The 20,904-nt window shown below is 53.3% G+C and overlaps 1 protein-coding gene across 1 annotated transcript; it reads right to left on the minus strand.

The window, feature by feature from the left end:
• Nucleotides 1-35: 35 nt before the first annotated feature.
• On the minus strand, nucleotides 36-20,882 carry GBA2 (glucosylceramidase beta 2). The gene is made up of 17 exons (XM_026117390.2): nucleotides 20,619-20,882; nucleotides 15,280-15,371; nucleotides 14,794-14,909; nucleotides 13,681-13,899; nucleotides 11,472-11,711; nucleotides 10,660-10,762; nucleotides 8,922-9,075; nucleotides 8,212-8,337; nucleotides 7,586-7,770; nucleotides 7,128-7,232; nucleotides 6,241-6,348; nucleotides 5,724-5,875; nucleotides 5,426-5,532; nucleotides 5,124-5,266; nucleotides 4,622-4,728; nucleotides 1,428-1,619; nucleotides 36-1,316 (listed from the first exon to the last, which is right to left on the minus strand). The coding sequence occupies exons 1-17, from the start codon at nucleotides 20,804-20,806 to the stop codon at nucleotides 1,092-1,094; spliced, it is 2,562 nt and encodes an 853-aa protein (XP_025973175.2). The 5' UTR covers nucleotides 20,807-20,882; the 3' UTR covers nucleotides 36-1,091.
• Between the last annotated feature and the right edge of the window lie 22 nt (nucleotides 20,883-20,904).

Below are 20,904 nucleotides of genomic sequence, written 5' to 3' on the forward strand. Positions count from 1 at the left end.
CCTTCAGCCTGCTACAAAGGAAGTACACCACCAGGGACAGCTAGATAATCATTTATTAAGAACTTAAATTAAAATGATTCATAATTAAAATCTGCTCCACTGCCCACACAAGTCTGCATGGCTGTGCAAGCAGGGAGGGGTGCCACAGTACCAGACCAGAGACGTGCTGTTCCACTCGGGCCAGAACCTGGGCTCAGATTGTCACAGGCCAGGGAGCCAGGTCTCCCCCCACCTAGGAAGGCCCCACTGTGGATTGTACTTGCTACAAGCTCTCCTGCGTGCTCCCTGCCTGGGGAAGGTGCTGGCTCCTGGTGGTGGGGAGAAGCACACAGCTCCATGCACAGCTGTGGCACAGGGGCTGGGGAGGCAGATCCCACCCCGAGGGGGCTCCCGGGCTGGGCTGGAGCTCCCTGACCTATCCAGCACTGCACCAGGCCCAGAGCCAACTCCAGCTGCAGGCAGAGCCAGGGGGGTCAGTCCAGGAGAGCCAGTTTGTGGCTGCAGCAGTTACCAAGCAGAGAAACAGCTACAGTATCCACATGTCTATGTACAGCAGCAATGAGCAGCCAGATCAGGTGCAGGCAGCCATATCCCACATCAGTCCAAGGTCCTCACTTCATGCACACACACTTATTAGCCTTACAGGCCAACTCCTACCTTACCAGGCCCACTGATTTCTCCCAGACAAAGCCTGCAGGAGAAAGGTCTTGCTTGCTCCTAGAGGATGGCACCAGCTCACGTTGAGGAAAGTTACTTGTACTGCAGGCTGGCAGAGCCCTGAGCAATAGGGAAAGGGAGACACAAGCCTTAGCAATGCCCCCTTATCCCACTCCTCTCCTTCCACCGGTGAGGATGAGGAGACATAACTTGTGCCTCTGGACCCCCTTATGCTCAGCATCTGTGTCTGGAGGTCCCCTCAAGGTGAAGAGCATGACCTGTGGGTTGGGTGAGGAGATGGGGAAGAAAAACAGCAATATGAATATTATCAAGAGGTGGGGGGTAGGGAAGGGCACCATGGCAGGGTCACCGCCCTCCAGCTGAGGTCCCCAGCCCCAGGGTGCATTCATTCATCTGCTCAACACTATTGGGCCCTAGGGCTCAAGGGTTGAGGGATTTTGCCTAGGCGGGTTCTGTGGATGCTGGTGCCTCTCTAGGGCCAGCTGCATGCTCCAGATGCTAAGGGGCCGCATGTAGGCCAGTGAGCGGAAGATCTTCTTCTCACAGTAGGCCTCTGGTGTCTGGAAGGCCATGCCCAACTGCTCCCAAACTGTCTGGTAGCAGCCCTCTGCTGTGCGAAAACCTTCCTGCACCAGGCCCTGCAGCAGAGGAAAGAAAGAAGGCCATCAGTACCTGCATGGAGTGCAAGGATAGGGCACAGACCTGGGGCCATTGCTTGCTGCCCTGAAGGCACAGAATCTCCTGCTCACCTCCTGGATCATGGTGGCAGCCAAGGCATATACTACCCCGATCCACACCTCGTTGGACTGTACGCTGGAAGCGTCTGGCACCCCATCAGACGTCATGCCATTCACGGCTCCCATGGTGCCACCGGCAAAGCCCATGACGTTGTTCTCAAAGATGGTCTTCAGCGCACTGACAACATGACTCTTGGGGAAGACCTGCATGGAGAGAGTGCAAGGGAGAGAGCATGAGTGTGCACACATGCTTTGCCTCAGTGGTTACTCATACCTCTCAGGCAGGGTTAAATTTTAGGCTAGAAGAGACCATTATTGCTCTTCTTCAGAGCACAGGACAATTTCATCCCATCTTCCTTGCAGGAAGTCCAATAACTCATCTAACTATCATGACTCCATAAAAAGCCTCTCACCTTCAGTCACTGGTCAAACCCATTGCTTCTCTTAGGAGTTTGCTCTGGGGACCAGGCCAACCCCACTCAGAATTGCCACCTTATTTGAATTCCTGGCCTTTGTTTCTGGTCACAGCTGCATGTTTCTCAGGGCAGTGAGTATCTGGGGTCCCATATTTCCTACTGATGAAACTGCTGTACTGGTCTTTCATCCTATCAGTCTGTTTCCATCATCTACCACAATTAAAACAAGCATTGCAATGCCTAGAAGAGATAGGACACTTAGAGCAGAGGTAGCTGAAACAGGCACAACTGCAGTCCCCCTGGGGTCAGTGGGGCTGAAGATACCTTCTTGCCAAAAGGAAAGATGTTGGTAAGGCTGCGTGATAACACAGGAATGCAGTTCCCAGCTAGGGAGTGAGTGTTATGGATATTGGTAGGTTCCTCCCTTACTGCTGATGGGCAAAATTTGCCACTGCAAGCAGTGAACTGAGCAGGACCCTGGGTACCTCAGGCTTCATTTGAGCAAGTCCTGGGAATCTTACAAAAAAGCTAGCTGTGGTAACTGGACACAGGAGATTCAGCTTCAGCTCAGTGGAAAAATAAAAACAGGGCTTGTTTTTGATCAATTTCAAAAAGTTTTTAATTTCCTAAATTTTGTAACTGGGTGGTGATGCAAGTGACATGGAAGAGCCCGGACTGGGACATACAGGATGCCTGACGTTTTCAACATCTGGTTTTGAAACATCTGAAACTTATGCCAAGCAAAGGTTAAGAACATAAGACTTATGGGGAAAGAGAGGGTAGCTTTCTGGATAAGTAGCCATTTCAAGGAAAGTTTCAGGAAGTGAAAACATCTTTCTCCCCAGAAGAGCCAAAAAAAAAAAAAAATCAGTTAGGAGAACAAACTGCAAATAATCATGCTGAGTAAGCTCTTACAAAAGGAGTTAAAAAGCGAGCACTAAGAAGCCTACAAGCCAAATAAAAAGCCGTGGAGCTGCTGTGCAATGAGTACTACTGCATCGAGATTAAAAACTCTCTGCACATTGCTAAGTTAGTGTTATTTCAATACTTTCTGTATTAGTAATAATACTGAGAAACATTATTGCAGAGATCACTACTTGTGGGTCAGAAGCAGAGCTCACAACTCAGCAACACTGCAACAGGAGGCTTGTTTAGTGTCATCTTATATTAAGATAACTGAAAAGCTGTAACACTGACTTTTCACCATGATCAAATCGGGAGTGATGTTTTGGAGCTGGAACATAGAGAATGTTACGCCACTTCGTAAGAGAGAAGGAAGAGTCACGTAATCCTTGGCTCATTAGTCCAGCCCAACCTCAGTGATGTGCGGGACTTTCCTTGCAAGTTTGTTGCAGTCAAAGCCAGAGGAAATGGAAGGCATGATGAAATGAAATACAAGCTTGCCAAAGGCAGGCTGAGCAGTCTAACCAGATATCTTTTATAGATGCACATCAAGAAAAGGCATGTCCCTTTTATCTTCATTAAAACCAAGCATTGGAAACAATTTTTTTTTTTCCAGTGTGGCTCTGTATCTGGGAATAAGTACAAGTGTTGTTAAGGAAGGAGGAACTAGTGGAGGGGCTGTGTGAAGCTGACTTTCTGGCAGAAGGCTAGGGTAAATTCCTTCAGGACTGGGGTCAGACTTTTCATTCTTCATATTTCCTTACTGACCTGGGCACGCAGCAGGAGTGTGCTAATGAAATGACAAACATGGGAGCGGTGCCAACAATACAGAAATCAAAACATCATGTGGACAAAATTGGATGACTGTAGTAATAGAGAAGTTCAGCAGTATAAAGTCTTCAGTAAGCTCAAAGCTCACTAGTTATATGAGAAGAAAGATACCCTAAGCAAAGTCCGAGGCCTAAGGAAGAGGCAAGTGAAACTTCTGACTGCACCAGGTTTACTATTTCCCCCATAAAGAGATGTTTGGGTATCACTGCATAGGGCCTGAGCAAGACGTCATCTGCAGCTCTGGGCACAGTCCTAGTCTCCCTGCTTGAGAAATCCAAACTGGAATAAATACAGGAAGGCACAAGCAGAAGCCAGTGGTTCTCATTAAATCCCAACATGTTTAGTACAATCTGCTCCCAGGATAGGCTATTTCAAGCTCCCCTCAAATACTAACAGACTATGAAGTGATCCATCACCCTCATGCAGCTGATGGCATCATTCTGCCTTCTTTCAGATACAAAGCTTTCACCTGTCCTGCACCACTACAGAGAGTTTTGCTGTCCAGTAGTGCAGTCTGTCAATTGTTTATTGGTCATTAATAATCCACCTGATTGCTCTCTACCACCTTGTTGTGTCCTGCGAGTTATAATACTAACATCTGACAGATTAGTCTTTAGTCAATCCTTCTCTTGCAAATGAAGGCCTATGGACTTCAGGGCCCCAAATAGATTTTGGTCTCCTCTGATTTTCATTCAGGACTTTAAACTGGCAGTCAATAACATGGACACATATTCTCCACTTTTTAAAGAAATAACATTTTGCTGAGAATAAGTGTCAGCAGGAACTTCTTCGAAGTGAGTTCAACTTGACAGATTACACACCCTTGTTGCATAATCTATTCACAAATGTATTTCAGTTTAATGAGCCGCACTGATTTGCATGAAGTGCTCTGTTTCAGAGTGCTGCCACTGCATAGAAGTAGGCCAGAGTCCTCTGCACCAGCAGCTAACAGACTAATGCCTAACCCACACCATGTGCTGGCCCTACTGCTCTTCAAGCATAGGCCTCAGCTCAGCACAGCCCAGCTGCTCTGGATCATGCTGCCCCTTCTCCTACCTCTTGGTCCAGGCCACAAGCCCCAAGGAACCACTGCCCAGCACACTGGTCTGACATGATGCTGCTGGAAGTGACACTCCCACTGCTGTCATAGTTATAGTATTTTCCTGGAAGAGACAGTAAACAGTGTAAATTGATAGCTGTATCCCTTGTGCGTGCTGCTCCTACTCCTCCCAGCAAGGCAGGAACATGGCACCTTTTTCACAAGGTGTTCCCCTCCTTCCTTTCCCAAGCCACTCCTTGGCATTGTACCCTTACTGTTCCCCTGCCTCCCTTTGTGGGGAACAACATCCCTCCCTGGTACCTGCTGCTTCCTCTCCATTTGGAGACTTGACATCTCCCCACCTTCCTTTGTCTTCCAGCTGAGGCCACAGCACCCCAAGGCTCCCCAGCAAGGCTCTGTGCCCTGAGGAGGGCTGTACCCTACACCAAGCAGTGCACAGCCAGCCTGGTGGTCCCTGCAGGCTGAAGGGAGTGCAGCTTCCCACTGGTGGATACACACCGTTCCAGAGCAGCCTCTCAAACGCCTCCTTGCCCTTCTCCAGGATGGCAGTGTATTTCTGCAGGATCTCACCATCGCCTAGCATATCTGCCATCTTGCACATCATACAGACAGCTGCCAGCCACAGCCCACCACAGTAGGCACTGCCAGAATGAAGGAAAGCAGGGTTGGCAATGCTGGATGCAGCATGGGTTGTGCAGACCCCTACAACACATTGGGGTTGCCTTCCCAGTTCTGAGTTCTCCCCTGCCCCAATTTGCCATCTGTCACCTTCTCAATGCCCTCTTGTCTCTCTTGCTCACCTGGCTCCTGTTACTATCCACGCATCATATGTCTGGTCAGCAAAGCCACCATTTTCGATGAGCCCATCATTATCTGTGTCAAACTTCAGCTCTGACTCCATCACAGCCTGTGGGAGGCAGGAGACAGTCAAGCACCCTCTGCAGCTTTCTCCCATGACTGCCCCTCACGCTCTGCTCGGGCACAATTTGTTCCTGCTCCCTGGATGTCACATGTCTCCCAGTGGAAGCTAGGAAGGATGCTGCTTCCTTCCGCACAGCTTCAGTGAGAGGCTGTGAGGCAGGACCATCCCTCCAGTACCTGGCAGACTGGCCACATGTCCCGCAAGTACTGGGAGTTGTGTGTTAGGTGGTAGTCACGGTACACTTGCAGCACAAACTTCAGGTTCAGGTCCTTCCAGTGGGCTGTGTCGTGTATCATATAGGCATTGACACGCTGCCATGGTTCATCATCTATGCAAGGACAGAGCAACAAACATCCACTTGCCTAGGTGCAAGGTCCCAAGAGCGCTACGATCAAGCGGCACCAAAAAGACATATTGCATCCTGTGCCATCCTTCCTGAGAACAGCCTTCCTCCTGCTGCTGTAACTTCACCATGTCTCCCTTGCACAGGCTTCCTACAGCATAATCTGCATTGCCATCACCACCCTGAATAGCAAGGGCCAACCAAGCCTCCTGCTCCTAAAAGGAACTCCATGTGCCACATAGCTTTCCCAAGCATGGGCTGTCCCACAGCTTGGGAGTTAACTAGCGTAAAGAGTTGTGAGAGCAGCCCTATGCCCCCTCTGGCTCAACAGGCCAGGCCTGGCCCCTCACCTGGATCCCCAATGTCGTGGGGCACCACGTTCTTCAGCTTCACCTGGGCCGTCCGACCAGACATCAAGTACTGCCGGGGCTGGACATCCTCATTCACCACTGAGGCAGCTGGGGAGGGCACAAAGCAAGAACCATGAGAAAAAACAGCAGACACTGCAGCAGCAAGCCTTAACAACAGGCACAGGCCACGAGCGCCCCACTGTGTTTGCAGCACACCAGGCTCTCCACTTGGGCTGCAGTTGTAAGAGGCAGCATCCTGCAAAGGGATGAGGGGACATCAGGCTGCTTCCAGTCTCCTCTCAACAGGAGACACATGACCCTGTGCTCCTTGCCCCTTGCTAGGGGCCAGGCACAAAGACCTCACATGACACTGTTGTAAGTGCACTCCCCTTAACTGAGGTGGTGGCAGCACCAAGGGCTGGAAAGGAGCCCCAGCAGGCTTGGCCTTCCCTCAGCCCAGCAAAGGGCTGTGCTCTGGCTTTGTCCCCTCTGGGATCATTGCTGGCTGGGCCAACACAGAGCAACTTCCAGGCCTGTCCAAAGCATCAGGGTCTGCAAACAGCTATACACTTCCTCTCCCCCTGGCCAAGGGACATGGGAAGAGAGCTGTTAAGACCAAGAACTTCCCCAGCCCAGGTAGGGCCAGCTCTGGAGCTCCAGCATAGCAAGGAAGCAGCAAGAAGGTATCAAAGTGCTCAGCAGAGAGATGTTGAGCAACAACAGATGGGAAAGGACATCAGATGCTCACAAGTCTCAGGGCACAAGAGTGGAGGGGATGCTGGCTCCATAGCACCTATTTCTATGGCAGAAGCAGTCCCAAATCCTCTGTCCCTCCTGTAGGTCAAGACATCAGCAGGGGTCAAGCCAAGGTCTCCTGGATCACTCACCAATGTCATATTGCAGGCTGATCTGCAGCTTGGGCCACAGCATGACGAGAGCAAAGGAGGCATAGAAGTGGACATCGTAGGTATTGTACATCCGGTACTCCTGGCCTGTAAGCACAGAGGGCTGGTGAAGCAGGGGAGACCTGCTGCAGTGGAGGGGAAAGGAGGGACAGATCCTCCCTCCCACATAGCCCCAGAGGCTGAGCCCTTTCCCTGGCATAGGCAGGGATTCCCATGAGGGGAGACATTTCACATTCCCCATGTAGGTGTAGGTCACCCAGGGGTCTGGAGAAGGCTTCACACTGCACCGTGCTCAACTCCACAGTGGGTTTTCCAGGAACAACTAGTCAGCATTGCTCCCTGCTCTTTACCCAGCAGCATGTGAAAAGCTGCTGCACCGCAGGCAAAACAGCAACAGGGAGGGTTGAGGTGGGACCATCCATCGTTCCTCTGCAAGTTACCTTCCAAATAAGCAAACCTTCCATACTCCCGCAGGACAGGGAGATGCTGGGACAGGCCAGCCCCTGCCAGCCCCTGCACGTCCTCCGCGCAGCCGTCCGGGGGCAGCTCCACCCAGATGGTCCCCCCGTCCGTTAGGAAGTACAGCTCATTGAACAGGGCGGACTTGTACCAGGCAGGCAGGTGGCTGCAGGCAAAAGGGAAACTCAGCCACAACAGCCAGGGCAGTGAGCCTGAGCACAGGCAACTAACAGCCCCTCTGTTCCCTGGAGCTCCAGCCTGGAGGGGACCCCACGAGGGAGGCCAGGCCCCCAGAGCATGCAACCTGCCCCACAGAGGAGCAGACACAGTGCTCCTACCCCCAACAGCCCCACAAGGCCAGCAGGCATCACCCTGTTCTCCAAGAGCTGGGAGCAGCACCCTCTAAACACACCAATTCTCTGCTGCATCTCCCTCACAGCATGTGACAGAGCTGCACAGAGCCAGAGACCACTGTCCTGGCAGGGGGTCACCTTGCTGCCACTTGCCAGCTCACTCCCAGAGATCCAGACCAAATTGTCAGTCTAGTGCTGCCTGCCAGAAGGGTGCTAAGCTGTTCTGCACAGGGTGCTGTTCCCATCTATTCCACCTGTTCTCCAGGACGGGCTTCTGCCATGCATCAATCTTCTTCTCCCACTCCTCATAGTGCGTTAGCGCATAATGTGACAGGGCAGGAGCAACATCGCCTTTGCTGTTAAAATAGCGTGTGTATCGCCTGCAGAACAGAGGTTTGTCAGGATCCTCAACACTTGCCCACAAAGCCTGCTAGGGTGGCAAGTAGAGGCACATCTGGGAAGCCCATCTAGCCCAGATGCCCTACTTGGCCTCCCCCAGTAAGGTTGAAGGAGATGGACTGCAACAGGAGCATGAGGAATATGAGACTAAAAGGATTGCTGGTGCAAGGATGTCGAGGCTATAAAAGACTGTGGAGCTTCCAAAACAGCAGAGACAAGCCAGCACTGGGATGCCAGAGGGACAGAGCTAGAAGGTCCAAGTCTCCATGCCAGCTGAGAGGTTAATGAGCAGTGCTGAGGACTGCCCAAAGGGAAAGCATGGGTTTTGGAAAGAGGGTCCTACACACCCACTGGGCAGGGGCATATTCCCCCTCTACATGAGCTGGCAGGGTCATGGCCACACCAGAGCCAGCCAGCTGCAAACAGTGGGCAGCGCAAGGCTCCTTGGGTAGCATTCAAGTCCACAGTCTGAAAGCAGGGGGAAAAGGGAACTCTGGGCACACAAGCCAAGCTCTACCTGGAGCAGGCCCAGGAGTTTGGCTGTGGCTGCACACAATCCACCCACCTGAGATGCAGCTTCTCCTTCGAGCCAAAACGAACCCAGGGCATGTCCCATGCCAGAGCCAGCTCAAGCGTCCTGTGCCCTCGGGCAGGCACCGTACAACTGGCACACACAGCTGCTGCAACTGCCTCCCCCTTCTCTGTTGGGGTACTTCTACCTGCCAGCAGGAAATGTTCACATGTGACAATGAAAGCCTACCAAGCCCGGAGGGCCTGGGGGTGATGTCCTGAGGGATACAAGGCTATTCAGGCATGCCCCAGCCCCCTTATGACTGGGTAGAACATGCAGGACATTTCAGTGACAATATTACTGTACATGAAAAAATGCTTTCTGCAAACAGGAAAAAATACCTGCCATAAGCACAAGGGTTAAAAATAAACAAACAGAAGCATAGGAGCAAATTAGGCAGGAAAATCACCAGGCACAAGTGGAATGGATGGAGTGCCTCATTACTTAGTAACTGTGCTGCTATCAGTGCAGACACAATCACTCATAAATGACAGATCTCTCTCCAACCATTTGAAAGATGCTTGAATTGTGCCTGTATTTAAGAAAAGCCCTTGGGGGACAGGATAACTACATGCTGGCCCTGACATGTGTGCCAGGTAAACTCATTTAGGCAACAATTTTAACAGGAGCACAGATCCTGACTATGATAATACCTAGCACACAGAGGAAAACCACATCCCAATAGCCTCAAGAGCTCTGAGTGCATCTGCAGACAAGCAGGTAGGAGACATGTCTCCAGAAATATTTATGTAAATGCTTACGTAATTTAAGCTTCAGAAAGTTTTTGCAGAGGCTCAGCGCCAGCGTCATTGAGTTTGTCAGCATTATTCTTGGTCAAATGCTGGCTGGGACATTAGGCAAACAGTCAAGCTTTTATTGCAATAACAAGTTATCAACAAGGGCTGCAAGAGTCCATTTTAAGGCTCTCTGCAGAGGGAGTGAGCAGACAGCTGAGGACAATGCAGAATTATCCAGAAAATTTCAGAGGCTTTCAGGAAACCCCTGTAGTAACAAGATGGCGGCAAATTACGTCAGCACCAAAACCTGAGAGCTGCTAAATGCCCACTAGAAGGGCGAATCTAAACTGGCATCACTCGCAGCACTGGCAACACAAATTTAGAGAAGGTGACTGGGCATCGCTACAGCTAGATCAGTAGAAAACTTCAACTCTGTGCAACCTTGGTCAGACTAAGATACTAGTATAGGCAGAGTACATAGTGGAGAATAGCCCTGAAGAGGTACAAACAGCTTTTGGAGAACCTTCACTCAAGTCATGAAACCACAATGATGACAGCATGACAATGAAACTAAACAGGAAATTCAAATATAGATTAAATCCCTTCTCATGCAGCATAAGTGCCATAGGACTTGGGGACAGGTCACAGCATCGCCAAGAGCCAAGTGACAACTACAGGTAAGCCAGTCCTTTTGTGTATCTGGCAGCCCTGCACAGCCTTGTCAAGAGCATCTCCCACTTTAGGCCTTTACCCTGCACCACACAAGGGACTGGAAGGACCTTTGCGCAGGGACAGATTCTCTCCATTCAGTTCTGCAAGAGCTTCCTCCAGATGTTACACTCCCTGCAACCCCATCCAGGCAGTCAGAGGAAGGGAAGCCCAGCTCTGCTCGCCAGGGCTGGTGCTCTGTGCCCTGCCATCAGGGCAGCCACCTGCTCCTGCTGCACACTTCTGTGCAGGCCTGGCCTCAACCACAGGAAGAAAGGACGACTCACCCACAGGGGAATCCAGCCTGCCATCCTGAAGGAGGTCTTGCCACACCTCTTTACCTGATCCTGTGGGACTGAATGCTGTGAAGTGGGTAACTCTGGTGCCAGCCTGGGGATGAAAAGACTGTGTCAAGGTAAGGGTTCCCTCCAAAGAGCAGGTAATGCAAGCACCCTGGCCGTCTCCGCTGGATGAGAGATCAGACCCCCCCCCCCCCCCCAGCCCAAACTAGGAGCTGGTCCTTTTGTGGGGCAGGTGGGGAGAACAGTGAATTACCCCACAATCCTGCAGCCCTGAATTCACACTCTGCATGTTGCCCATCAGTGGGGCAGGTGGGGAGAACAGTGAATTACCCCACAATCCTGCAGCCCTGAATTCACACTCTGCATGTTGCCCATCAGTGCTAACTCCAGATCTACTCATCTAGTGTCCTGCAAGCTTCACCCACAGCTTCTGTACTGGAATCTCACTCCCCAAACACGGCACTGTTTGGAGGCTACTTGGAGTCACGCTGCTACTCCTGCCCTGGCAGTCAGGTAAGCGCCAGGGGTGGTGCTAACTCTGACCCAAGGCACACCACACATCCATCCTTCACTAGCTGCCCAGAAACAGCCCATAGACCCCATATTCAGCAGGGCTGCACAGCTCTCCCCACACTGGGAGCCACACCAAATGGGGCCAGAAAGCACCAAGATGGGGTCATTCCCAGGCACAACAGTCCAGACCTCTGCCATGTGGGACACATATGCCTTGCCCCTGCCTCCCCACCGTGAGGGATGCTGCGAGCCCGCAGACCACCGCCAACCAGCTGGCCCTTTACCTTCTCCCAGGCAGAGATAGCAAAGGTGAAGGGATTCACGGGAGTGCAGTGATGCAGCAGAACGCCAGCAACCTGTTTGCCCTCCTTCTCAAAGGTGAAGGGCTCGTTCCAGTGCCCCCCTCTCTTGTCCTCCTTCGTACCCGTGCCATTCTGCAGGCTGAACATGATGGAGACATCCACATCCTCGTCATTCTCATTCTCCACCTCCCAGATGAGCAATGCCACTGGCAGGCTGGAGTCCTGGCAGAGACAGACAACACCATGCAGAGCTTGCACTCTGTGGTGAACTGCTCCAAGCACTGCTTCCCCCAGTGCCAGGAGAAACTGCCTGGGCTGAGGCAGGTGCAAGAGCACAAGGAATGACTCAGTCTTTCCACTCCACACCTGGAGTCTGCTGCCAAACTGGAGCAGAGGAATTGTGGGGGCAGGTAATACAAAATTCAGGTCACAAACCCTGAGCAAGCAAATCCACACCAGGCAATACAGAGACAGATGGAAACCAGTGTCTAACACTCAAATGCCTCTCAAGTGCTCAACAGGCCAACACCAGCAGCTACAGACCTACCTGCTTCTTGAGGTAACATCGGGGTCAGGAATGTCAGCACAGCCTCCTGCCCTCGCCCAAGGCTGGGAATGCACAGTAGGATTAGTGAGGCATCCCTTACTGCCAGCCTCTGGAATTTCCTTGTTTCTGCAGGAGTTCCTTCTGCCTGGGGAGCATTACTAAGCTGAGACCGTAGTTGGGCAACTCTAGCTAATAAATAACCATCACATGGTAAGAGCATGCAGAAACCAGCTAAAACACCCTCAGGAGCACCTTGAGTAAGCACTCAGCTGATAAACTGATCCACAAGAACAGGCTGAGGGATTCCTGAAATGCTAGCACCTGACCCTTTGTGCAGCAAGGGCATAGATATCAGCCTGCCACGCTGCAGGGACAGGAGTTGGGAATAGAAATAGCATAGAAACAAGTGCAGGAACAAGCAGGACAAAACATCAAAGCATAGGTCAAAAGGGAAAGGAACAGCTGCCAGAGCAAAGCACAAGCAGGAAGAAGGGACAAACACTCCCAGCACCATCAGCCTTGGGACAGGCAAAGCCTTACTGTGGTCTGACCGTTACAGGCCCAGATAGCAGCTGGCACTAGGGACATGATCTTAGGACAGACTAGGACAGAAAAGACCAGGCTGGGAAAGAAAATAAACAAGGATGAAAGCCTACAGAATTAAGCCAACATCTCAGCCACATCTGTCTCCATGGCACATGGGACCCACCAGCCATAAAGAGCCATAAGCCTCAGCAGGGACACTCCACCCATCCCTGATTCACTCCTGGCCTGGCCTTGCTTCCCTCACACTCAAGCAATTTGGGGACAAACAAGCTCCGCACTTCCTTGTCCTCTCTGCTAACTTTAGGAGTAGTGGAGGAGCATGGAACTCGCTCATCTACTGCAGCATTTGTGGGCACAGCATGCTCAGGTGTCTAAAATTCACTAGCTCTGAGCCTTTGCTGCCCAAACTGGAGACATGAGATCTGTGAGCCAAGCCACTACTCAAGGCCTATCCTGGACACATCTTACACAGCATATCCCACAGGACAGGACTGTCTCTGCTGTGCTGACCCTTTGTTCCTACTCAGGCAGCTCTGCCAAGTCCCTGCCAACCTGATTTGTAATAGCTGTGCAGCCACAGCCTGGTGTGGACACTTGCTCCTCCAGTGCATCCCCTGCTGCAGGGAGCAGTCTGACCTGCTTTCCTTAAAGCAGCTGCACGCAGCTGCATTTGTCACACCATCCATGAGACTATTCTTCTCCTTACTCATTTGCTGGAGGGATAACCAGCACTGTGGATTAAGCTGTAGCAGCAGATGCTGCTGCCTTATTAGGGAACCAGCAGGTAATAAGCTGGTTCAAGCTCCGAAAAGGGCACAATGGAGCATTCAAGCCCCAAAACAGGCAGTCCTCTTCAAAATTTATAGCACCTTGCCCAGACTGTGACAGTGCTCTCGGGAACCCAGAGTGCACCCAGCAGCCACAGCAACACTGGCTCCCATTCGCAAGGCTGGGTCTGGGCTGTCACCCTTCAGCTCTGCTGCAGGACAGACCTCATCCCAGCACCACACTGTACATGCTGCTTGCGAGCAGCAACAGCACCCACAGCACCCAACATTCAGGCAGGCTGCAGCAAGCAGGGTGCCACCACCTCCTTACCTGGTAGTCATGGGGGATGACAGGAGAGACCTGGCGGCAAGTGAGCACCACATTTTGCCCTGGGAGCTCGTAGACTGTCCAGGCACGAGGGTACAGCGCGTGGTAGAAGGCATAGTGGCCACAGTAGCCCCAGTTCCAGTCCTGCAGAGTACTGGGTTTCTCCACGGACAGCACCTGCTGGTAAACAGTCTGCCCCTTGCGACGCAGACAAACTGTAAACTGGGAAGGAGAGGAGGGCAAAGTGATGAGACGAGCCCAGGAGCAGAGGCCTCTACAGCACAGGCAGCTCCAGCACAGCTCGCACCCCCAATCCAGCTCTCAGTCCCTGCACAGACCAAGCCCTGGCTACCTTAGAGGGCCACACACCCCCAAACCACACCTGCTGTACCTTCCAGAAGGGATGACTGGCAGATACTCCCAGCATGAGGCCCTTTCTTAAGGCCTTCCTTTAAGGAGAGCGACTCCTCCTGCCTGGCATGGTCACCCAAAGACTCCAGACCTCCAATGCACTCAAAGGTGGGCTGCTCAGATCTTGTAAAGTCTCAGAAATGCCCCCAAAAGAACAAAATCCCCACTCATCCGACCCCTTCCTAGGTCCACGTGTAGCATGGGGATGCGCAGCAGACTCTCCTCAACACAGGCCAGCTGGCTACAGCCCTAGAAACAGCTCCTCTCTCAGGCATCTGGGGCACAAGGGCTTTGGAGGTGTGACACAGCTGGGGCTGCGGAGGCACAGCCTCCAACCACTACATGCTGTCACTTCAAGTAGCTCCTCCCTTACTGCCCCAGTCCTCAAGCTGGGGTGTCCAGGCTGGCCTCACATGCCCTGAACTCTTGCTCTGGGGGCAATGTGCCACTAAGTCCTGCCAGGATGACACCGCCTGGTTCCCCAAGCACCCATTTAGGAGGCAGAGCTACAGAGAGCAGGGAGCAGCCCTGCAACACCTATGTCCAGGACAACTCACCGCTCATCTGCAAACCTGGCGTCAGCACTGCTGCTTCATGGCACCAGCCTTTTACCCTGGGGCGACTGCAAGGCTCAGCCTGCCTGGCTTACACTAAAAAGCACTGCCAAGCACGGAAGGGATGGGGCTGGAGGACAGTTGCACCTACCTGGTCAGCGATGACTGTTTCGTAATGGTAAAGCCCAGGATTTAGCTGCCAGCGGCAGAACTCGCCCCGCCAGCCGCGGGTGATGGTGCCTCCCCCGATCCCGCCCAGCGGGCACCCTGGCAAACACAGAAATCAGCACTCCTGTTCTTCCCTGTGGCACTGCACACACCCCAGAAGTCATCCCTAGCACCCTGACTGCCCCCCCATCTTTTCCCAGTCAGCAGCACCCATATTGCTCCCAACACACAAGTGCCTGCCCTACAGGAGGCCCTGCTCCTCACATCAGCTCTGAAAAACCTGCACCTCCAGCCTGGTGCCCCCCGTCCTGTCACTCTTCTCCCATTTCACCCCAACCACACAGGCCTGGGGAGGTCCCAGCACCACCAGCTGGTCCCCTTACCACCAGCGCTTGGCAGCAACTCCAGGACCCAGGGCAAATGCTGGCATCCCCTCTACACCAACCCAATGACCAAACCAGAGGCTCACCATAGATCTGCCGTAGAGGAACTGCTCTTATAAGGTCAATGAATGGGTATTTCTTCTCTAGGCGGGTTTTCTTGTACCACCATCTGAAATATCTGCAAGGAAAAGGAGGTATGAAAGGACATAGGAGCCAGCCTCACTGCCCCTTCTCCATCACTGCTCTGGAGCGTGGCTGGCACACGTTCCAGCCACCCCTCCTGTACAGACACACAAAGGCCTTGCAGGAACCTCTGGGCCCCAGGGACATGGGGTGACAGCTCCTGCCCCTGAGATCTTGCTGCACTGCATATGGGTCAGGAAACACTCCCAGCAGAGCAACTCTCAAACTCACTCCGAGCCACAGCCTGAGTGCAAGGGCACGGTGAGAAAACCAAGCACTTCATTACCCGGGTAGAGATCAAGGCCCACGCTTCCCACTCAGCTCCCCCACTGGTGCAGGGGCAGGAAGCTTTCCCAGCCCAAAGCACTACCAGCCATTCCCCCGTGAAGTGGGGATGAACACAAGCAGCACCACTGCACCTGGTACTGCACACCCTGGTAAAGAAAGTCCCAGAGCTGAGGCACAAGCCCAGAGGAAGCCACATCCTCCCCTAGGGTTGGCAAACCTTGCTCTTCCACCTCCACGCTCCTGTTGCGACGCACTGTCCTGCTGCATCTGAGTGCCATGTCTCTGGGGGTGGCTGGTATCAGGGACATGTACACTGGGACAGGCAGTGCTTGCTTTCTGCTGCTTACAGGATCCAGGCAGTTCATCCCGGCTTGCACATTACACAAGTGAGACACACAAATACACCCCCACACATACCCCCCGCCACACAGCCAGGGACTGCGCATCAGGTAACTTCTCACCCAAAGGCCTGGGAATCAAGAGACATCCAGGCAACAGAGCACACTGCGGGGAGCACCCAGACCTGGGTGTGCCGGCAGCGCTCCAGGCAACAGGAACAGGGCTGGATTCCCAAGTCAGCACTCATAAAAGAGACCAGCTCTGGCTAACTAATTGCCCCAAGATAAATCTTCCAGCTAAATAAAATGAGCATGCGTAAAATAGCTTCCAGATTAAAAGGAGCTGCTGAACTTGAGGGAACAGAGAGGAGAGACTGAACTGGCAGCGCTGCCAGAGCAGCCCCAGTTCCCAAGCAGCCTGTAGCAAGCACTGTCCTCAGCTAAGAGCTGCCTCCAGGTGTGTACGGTGAAGACCCAGAGAGGGCTGCTTGCGTAGGACGGCTGGCACAAACACAAGGAAAGCACTGTGGCCAGGAGCGCGCTGCCTGTCCCACTCCAACAGGACGCCAGGGCCCCGCACTGCCATGCCAGCGGCCTGCAGGTGCTCAGCACAGTCCCATACAGCAAGGGGAATCTGTCGGCACAAATCCCCTCTGCGGCATTTCCCCCTTGAAGTTGGGGGTAAAAGGCCCTGTGCACCTGGAATCCCCCCCTTTGCTGTCACCAGTGGCACCGAGGTGACAGCATCCACAGGAACATGGGCACTGAAGTGAATTTAAGGCAAGTACTTCTCAATTGCTCTGGGCTCTCTCCATCCTTCAATGCCCTTCACAAAGGCACAAGAGCTGATTTTGGTAAACCAGGACACACGTCATCAACACCACAACCCTCTGCTCTCACGCAGTAAAAAAACTCATCTGCCTCTTTGGTCACGTGGCCACTGTACCTTCACCTATATTTGCCAGTTTCTAAGGTCCCCAAATCCCTCTCAGGTTCACATTTTCCAGGAAGCAATCTTATGTGATCCAATCGCAGCCCATCCTCCTATTCCTACATATTTAACTTCGTATTTGACTATTTAAGGACACTTCACCCAAAGGAGCCCTGCTCACCAAGAGAACCAGCCTGGCCTGTATGGCTGCCCTAAATCAGCACCTGCTACTCCACCAGCCTGCTGCTATCCTGAAGTTTCATCAGCTGCAACAGCTCTTCTCATAGCTGAGACAGCTCTGACTTTACATTGCCGAGGAGAGTTTTTGGCACCACGTTCTCTCAAGGAAGTAGCCTTTTAAACCAGCGCCAGAGAACCTATCCAGCTGCTTCCCCAACAGGTTTCTGGATACGCAAACTAAGGTGCCTACATAGAGGTGCTGTAACACAGCCCAGAGGGGTATCCCAGGTCCTTATACAGAAGGTAATGCTGGGAGTTCACTGGATTGAAAAAGCAGTTTCACGATTATATAGCAGGAGAAAGTCACAATATGTCCAGCCATTGCCTGAGCTATTTTATTATCTCAACAGCAAAGTCATCCTCAGTTCCCACCCCATCCCCCATCCCACAGCCTGAAAAGGCAACGTGGTTGACTCCCTGCGTAATCTTGCTAGTTATCAGCAACTCACAGGGCTGCAAAAATCATGTCTGGGCTGCAGGAGGAGAGGTGGGGAGAGGAACAGAGGACACCCATCAGCCAGAGGCTCAGCACAACAGTGGCATGTGAACCCAAATCAGCCTAGGATGTGACTGCTCCACCCAAGGTCCTGGGCTTTCTTGGCCGAAAACATGCTGTAATCCCAAGGGTATCTCAGCGGTCCCTGGAGGTTCAAGAGCCTGCAACAGGTGAGGTTTCTACTTCTGGTGCTCCAAGGCACAACAGCTTTTGAGAGCACAGCATCATCCTGCCACAGGTGCCCCCAAGAGAGGAGCTGCTATTCACACTCTGCCCTAAGCAAGCAGGGAGCAATCCCAGTTCATTTGACATCTACAACAGGAGAGGTCATCCCAGTCTGCAGGACTTCAGAGATTCAAATCTGAATTGGGCCATAGGATCAAGCTCTAGGCTTCTCTTGCAGCACCAGCTGCTGGGTTTTAGTTGGCTGGCTGCCTCTGTGGCAAAAGTACACCCCAAAAACATTGTACAGGCCCTGGTCCCCAAGCATGTATGGAGTTGCTGAACAATTGGAGTGGTGGCTTAAATACCTTCACCATTGGCACAACATTTTCAAAGGCACAAGGAAAAGGATCTTGTTGACACAGCATTCTTGATAGATAGTCCAGGTCCCACATTCAAAGGCCAGAAGAGTCATTGCAGCCATCTGCGTAACGCACACCTCAGTGAGCCAACCCGATGCTCCCACACCCAGCCCGTTTCCTGGTAAAGCTCTATTAGACAGGCATGCAGGTGGGAGCCAAAAGCAAGAGCAGAGTCCTGGACACTTCCTCACATCCTCACATCAACTGCCCTCATTAATCAACACCACCTGGACCTTCTTCTTTGCTCATTGGACAGGAGCCCCATTACAAAAAAACTTTGCCCTCTGCAGGTACTTTGAGATCTAAATCTACCCCAAAAGTCTGAGCAGAGCAAGAGCCAATAGTTTCTTCTTCCTTCATTTCTTGCTGAAGAGAAAGTCTTTTGAAACTTAAAGCCTTTTCCTAGAACCTACACAAGCTGCTGCTACTACTCTGTTTGAAACTCGTGTGAAAACAGGACATAGGACCCAATCACCATCTCCTTAAAGCTTGTGCTTTAAGAGATAACCCCTCCCTGCTCATACAGCCAGGGACTTCACGCTTTCAGAGCCAGCGCAACACATGCTGAGCTCAGGTCACCATCGACCTGCAGTCGCTGCTTTTCTAACAGCCCTTATCTACCACACATGACCCACACTCTCAGGTCTCAGATACTCAGGCTTGCATTAGGGACGTTAAAGCACACGTTGCTCAGGTGAAACCAGCATGCTCTATAATCCAAAGCGGTCCATTACCTGTCCTGCCATTAGGTTTTGCATGATCAGCCTTTACAGGCAGCAACCTTCAGCAGCCATTCATAGGTCTGTCTCTCAGCTTCCCGCCCCCATCAGCAGGGGAGCAGGAGCAGCAAAAAGGTCAAAAACCAAAGGTGATAAATACACAGCAAGTACAAGCAAACAAATCACACTGCCATCCATTTCAATGTCAGCTTTGGTGATTGCATAACACAATTTTTCAAGCACAGCTTTTCAAGGTTAAAATACTGTTTTTCATATGCATTTTTCCTGGTTACTTATGGCACGCGAGAGCTCAAAGCTGGCTCTGCCATGCTTCAGAAGAACCCCTGTATACCAGATCAGCTATAGTTCACAGCATTGCAAAACATCTTTAATTAAACTAACATCTTATCTCTGCAATCTGCCAAGAAAACGTTGCCTTATGCAACATAACATACACGACGCTGTCCAGGGAAGAGGCTCTGATACAACGCTGACAGACGCTAACAGCAAACCTTGAAGGTGGAAGAAAGAGGGACATGTCCCCTCCCAGCGACTGTTCCCCACAGCTACCACAACAGCAAAGCGCCCACCAGCCAGCACTGGGCAATACCTCCGGTGCTGGCACTCCGCTTTCGGGAGAGCCCAGGCTGCAGAGCGCTTGGGAGAGCTGCGTGCTCGCCCCAAGCCTGCTGAGCGCGGTCCGGGACGCCAGCTCTGTGCTCCCAGTGCTCGCGCCAGGGAGGCGGGCAGGCCTGAGTGCTGGCAGGACACGGCGCAGGCAGCAGTCTTGTTCTTTGCAGCTTCCACCTCTTCTCCTAGCACAGTCCTACCCTCCATGTACCTGCAGGTTTCTGCTCCCACCCCCAGCAACGCTCCCATCGTTCACCAGCACTCAGGGGTTTGGTAAAGCCTGGTCCTCACAGGAGGGGCCGTGGCTGCACAGTGCCGAGGCAGATGGAGGCAGGAGAGCAGCTCCGCGCTCGGCTCCATGCGTTGGTCCTTACAGCAACACAGAGCCCGTTCCCGGGGGTGGCTCACCCGCAGCCCCCAGGCCAGCACAGAGCTGCATGCCAGGCAGAGGCGCCCTGCTGCCCCCCATGTCTCTGTCTGCCCCACAGATGTCCCCAGGATGCCAGGGCCATCCATGTGCACTGTGTCCCCTGCACCTGGGGCCACACGCACATGGTGTCCCCTGGGGCCACCCCACCATGCCCTGTCACCTCAGGCCACCCCATACCCCCCATACCTTGTCCCCTGGGGCCACCCCACACCCCCCATACCTTGTCCCTTGGGGCCACCCCACCATGTCCTGTCACCTCAGGCCACCCCACACCCCCCATACCTTGTCCCCTGGGGCACCATGCCCTGTCACCTCAGGCCACCCCACACCCCCCATACCTTGTCCCCTGGGGCACCATGCCCTGTCACCTCAGGCCACCCCACACCCCCCATACCTTGTCCCCTGGGGCACCATGCCCTGTCACCTCAGGCCACCCCACACCCCCATACCTTGTCCCCTGGGGCCATCCCACCATGTCCTGCCATCTCAGGCCACTCCACATCCCCATATCTTGTCCCCGGGATCCCCGCCGCCCTGCCTCTCCCCCCGGGGCCGCCACCCCCGCCCGGCCCCGGCCCCCCCGTACCGCATGCCGAGGCCGATGTGCCGCAGGAGGTGGGTGACATGCAGGTCGGAGACGCAGTAGGGCTGCCGCCGCTCCTCGAAGCGGTGCGCCAGGCAGATGCGCCAGCCGGCCGCCGCCACGCCGCGGCCCTGCGCCGCCCCCTCGTAGCGCCGCATCAGCGGCCCCGCGTCCGCCATGGCCACGGCCATGGCCGCCGCCCCGCGCCCCGCGCGCGCCCTCTTCACCGCCCGCCGCCCCGCCCCGCCCCGTCCGCGCCCGCCGGGCACGGCGCCCCGCCCCGCCCCCG

This window comes from Dromaius novaehollandiae, chromosome Z (genome assembly GCF_036370855.1).
Source record: "Dromaius novaehollandiae isolate bDroNov1 chromosome Z, bDroNov1.hap1, whole genome shotgun sequence".
NCBI lineage: Eukaryota > Metazoa > Chordata > Aves > Casuariiformes > Dromaiidae > Dromaius > Dromaius novaehollandiae.

What these genes read in the sequence shown, in the direction of transcription:
- GBA2 (XM_026117390.2), bottom strand. Translation starts at nt 20,806, where the DNA reads ATGGCCGTGGCCATGGCGGACGCGGGGCCGCTGATGCGGCGCTACGAG. An exon ending in CACATCGGCCTCGGCATGCG is followed by an intron (nt 15,372 to 20,618) that starts GTACGGGGGGGC and finishes TTTTCCTTGCAG; the next exon opens with ATATTTCAGATGGTGGTACA. An exon ending in AAACAGTCATCGCTGACCAG is followed by an intron (nt 13,900 to 14,793) that starts GTAGGTGCAACT and finishes TCTCCTTCCCAG; the next exon opens with TTTACAGTTTGTCTGCGTCG.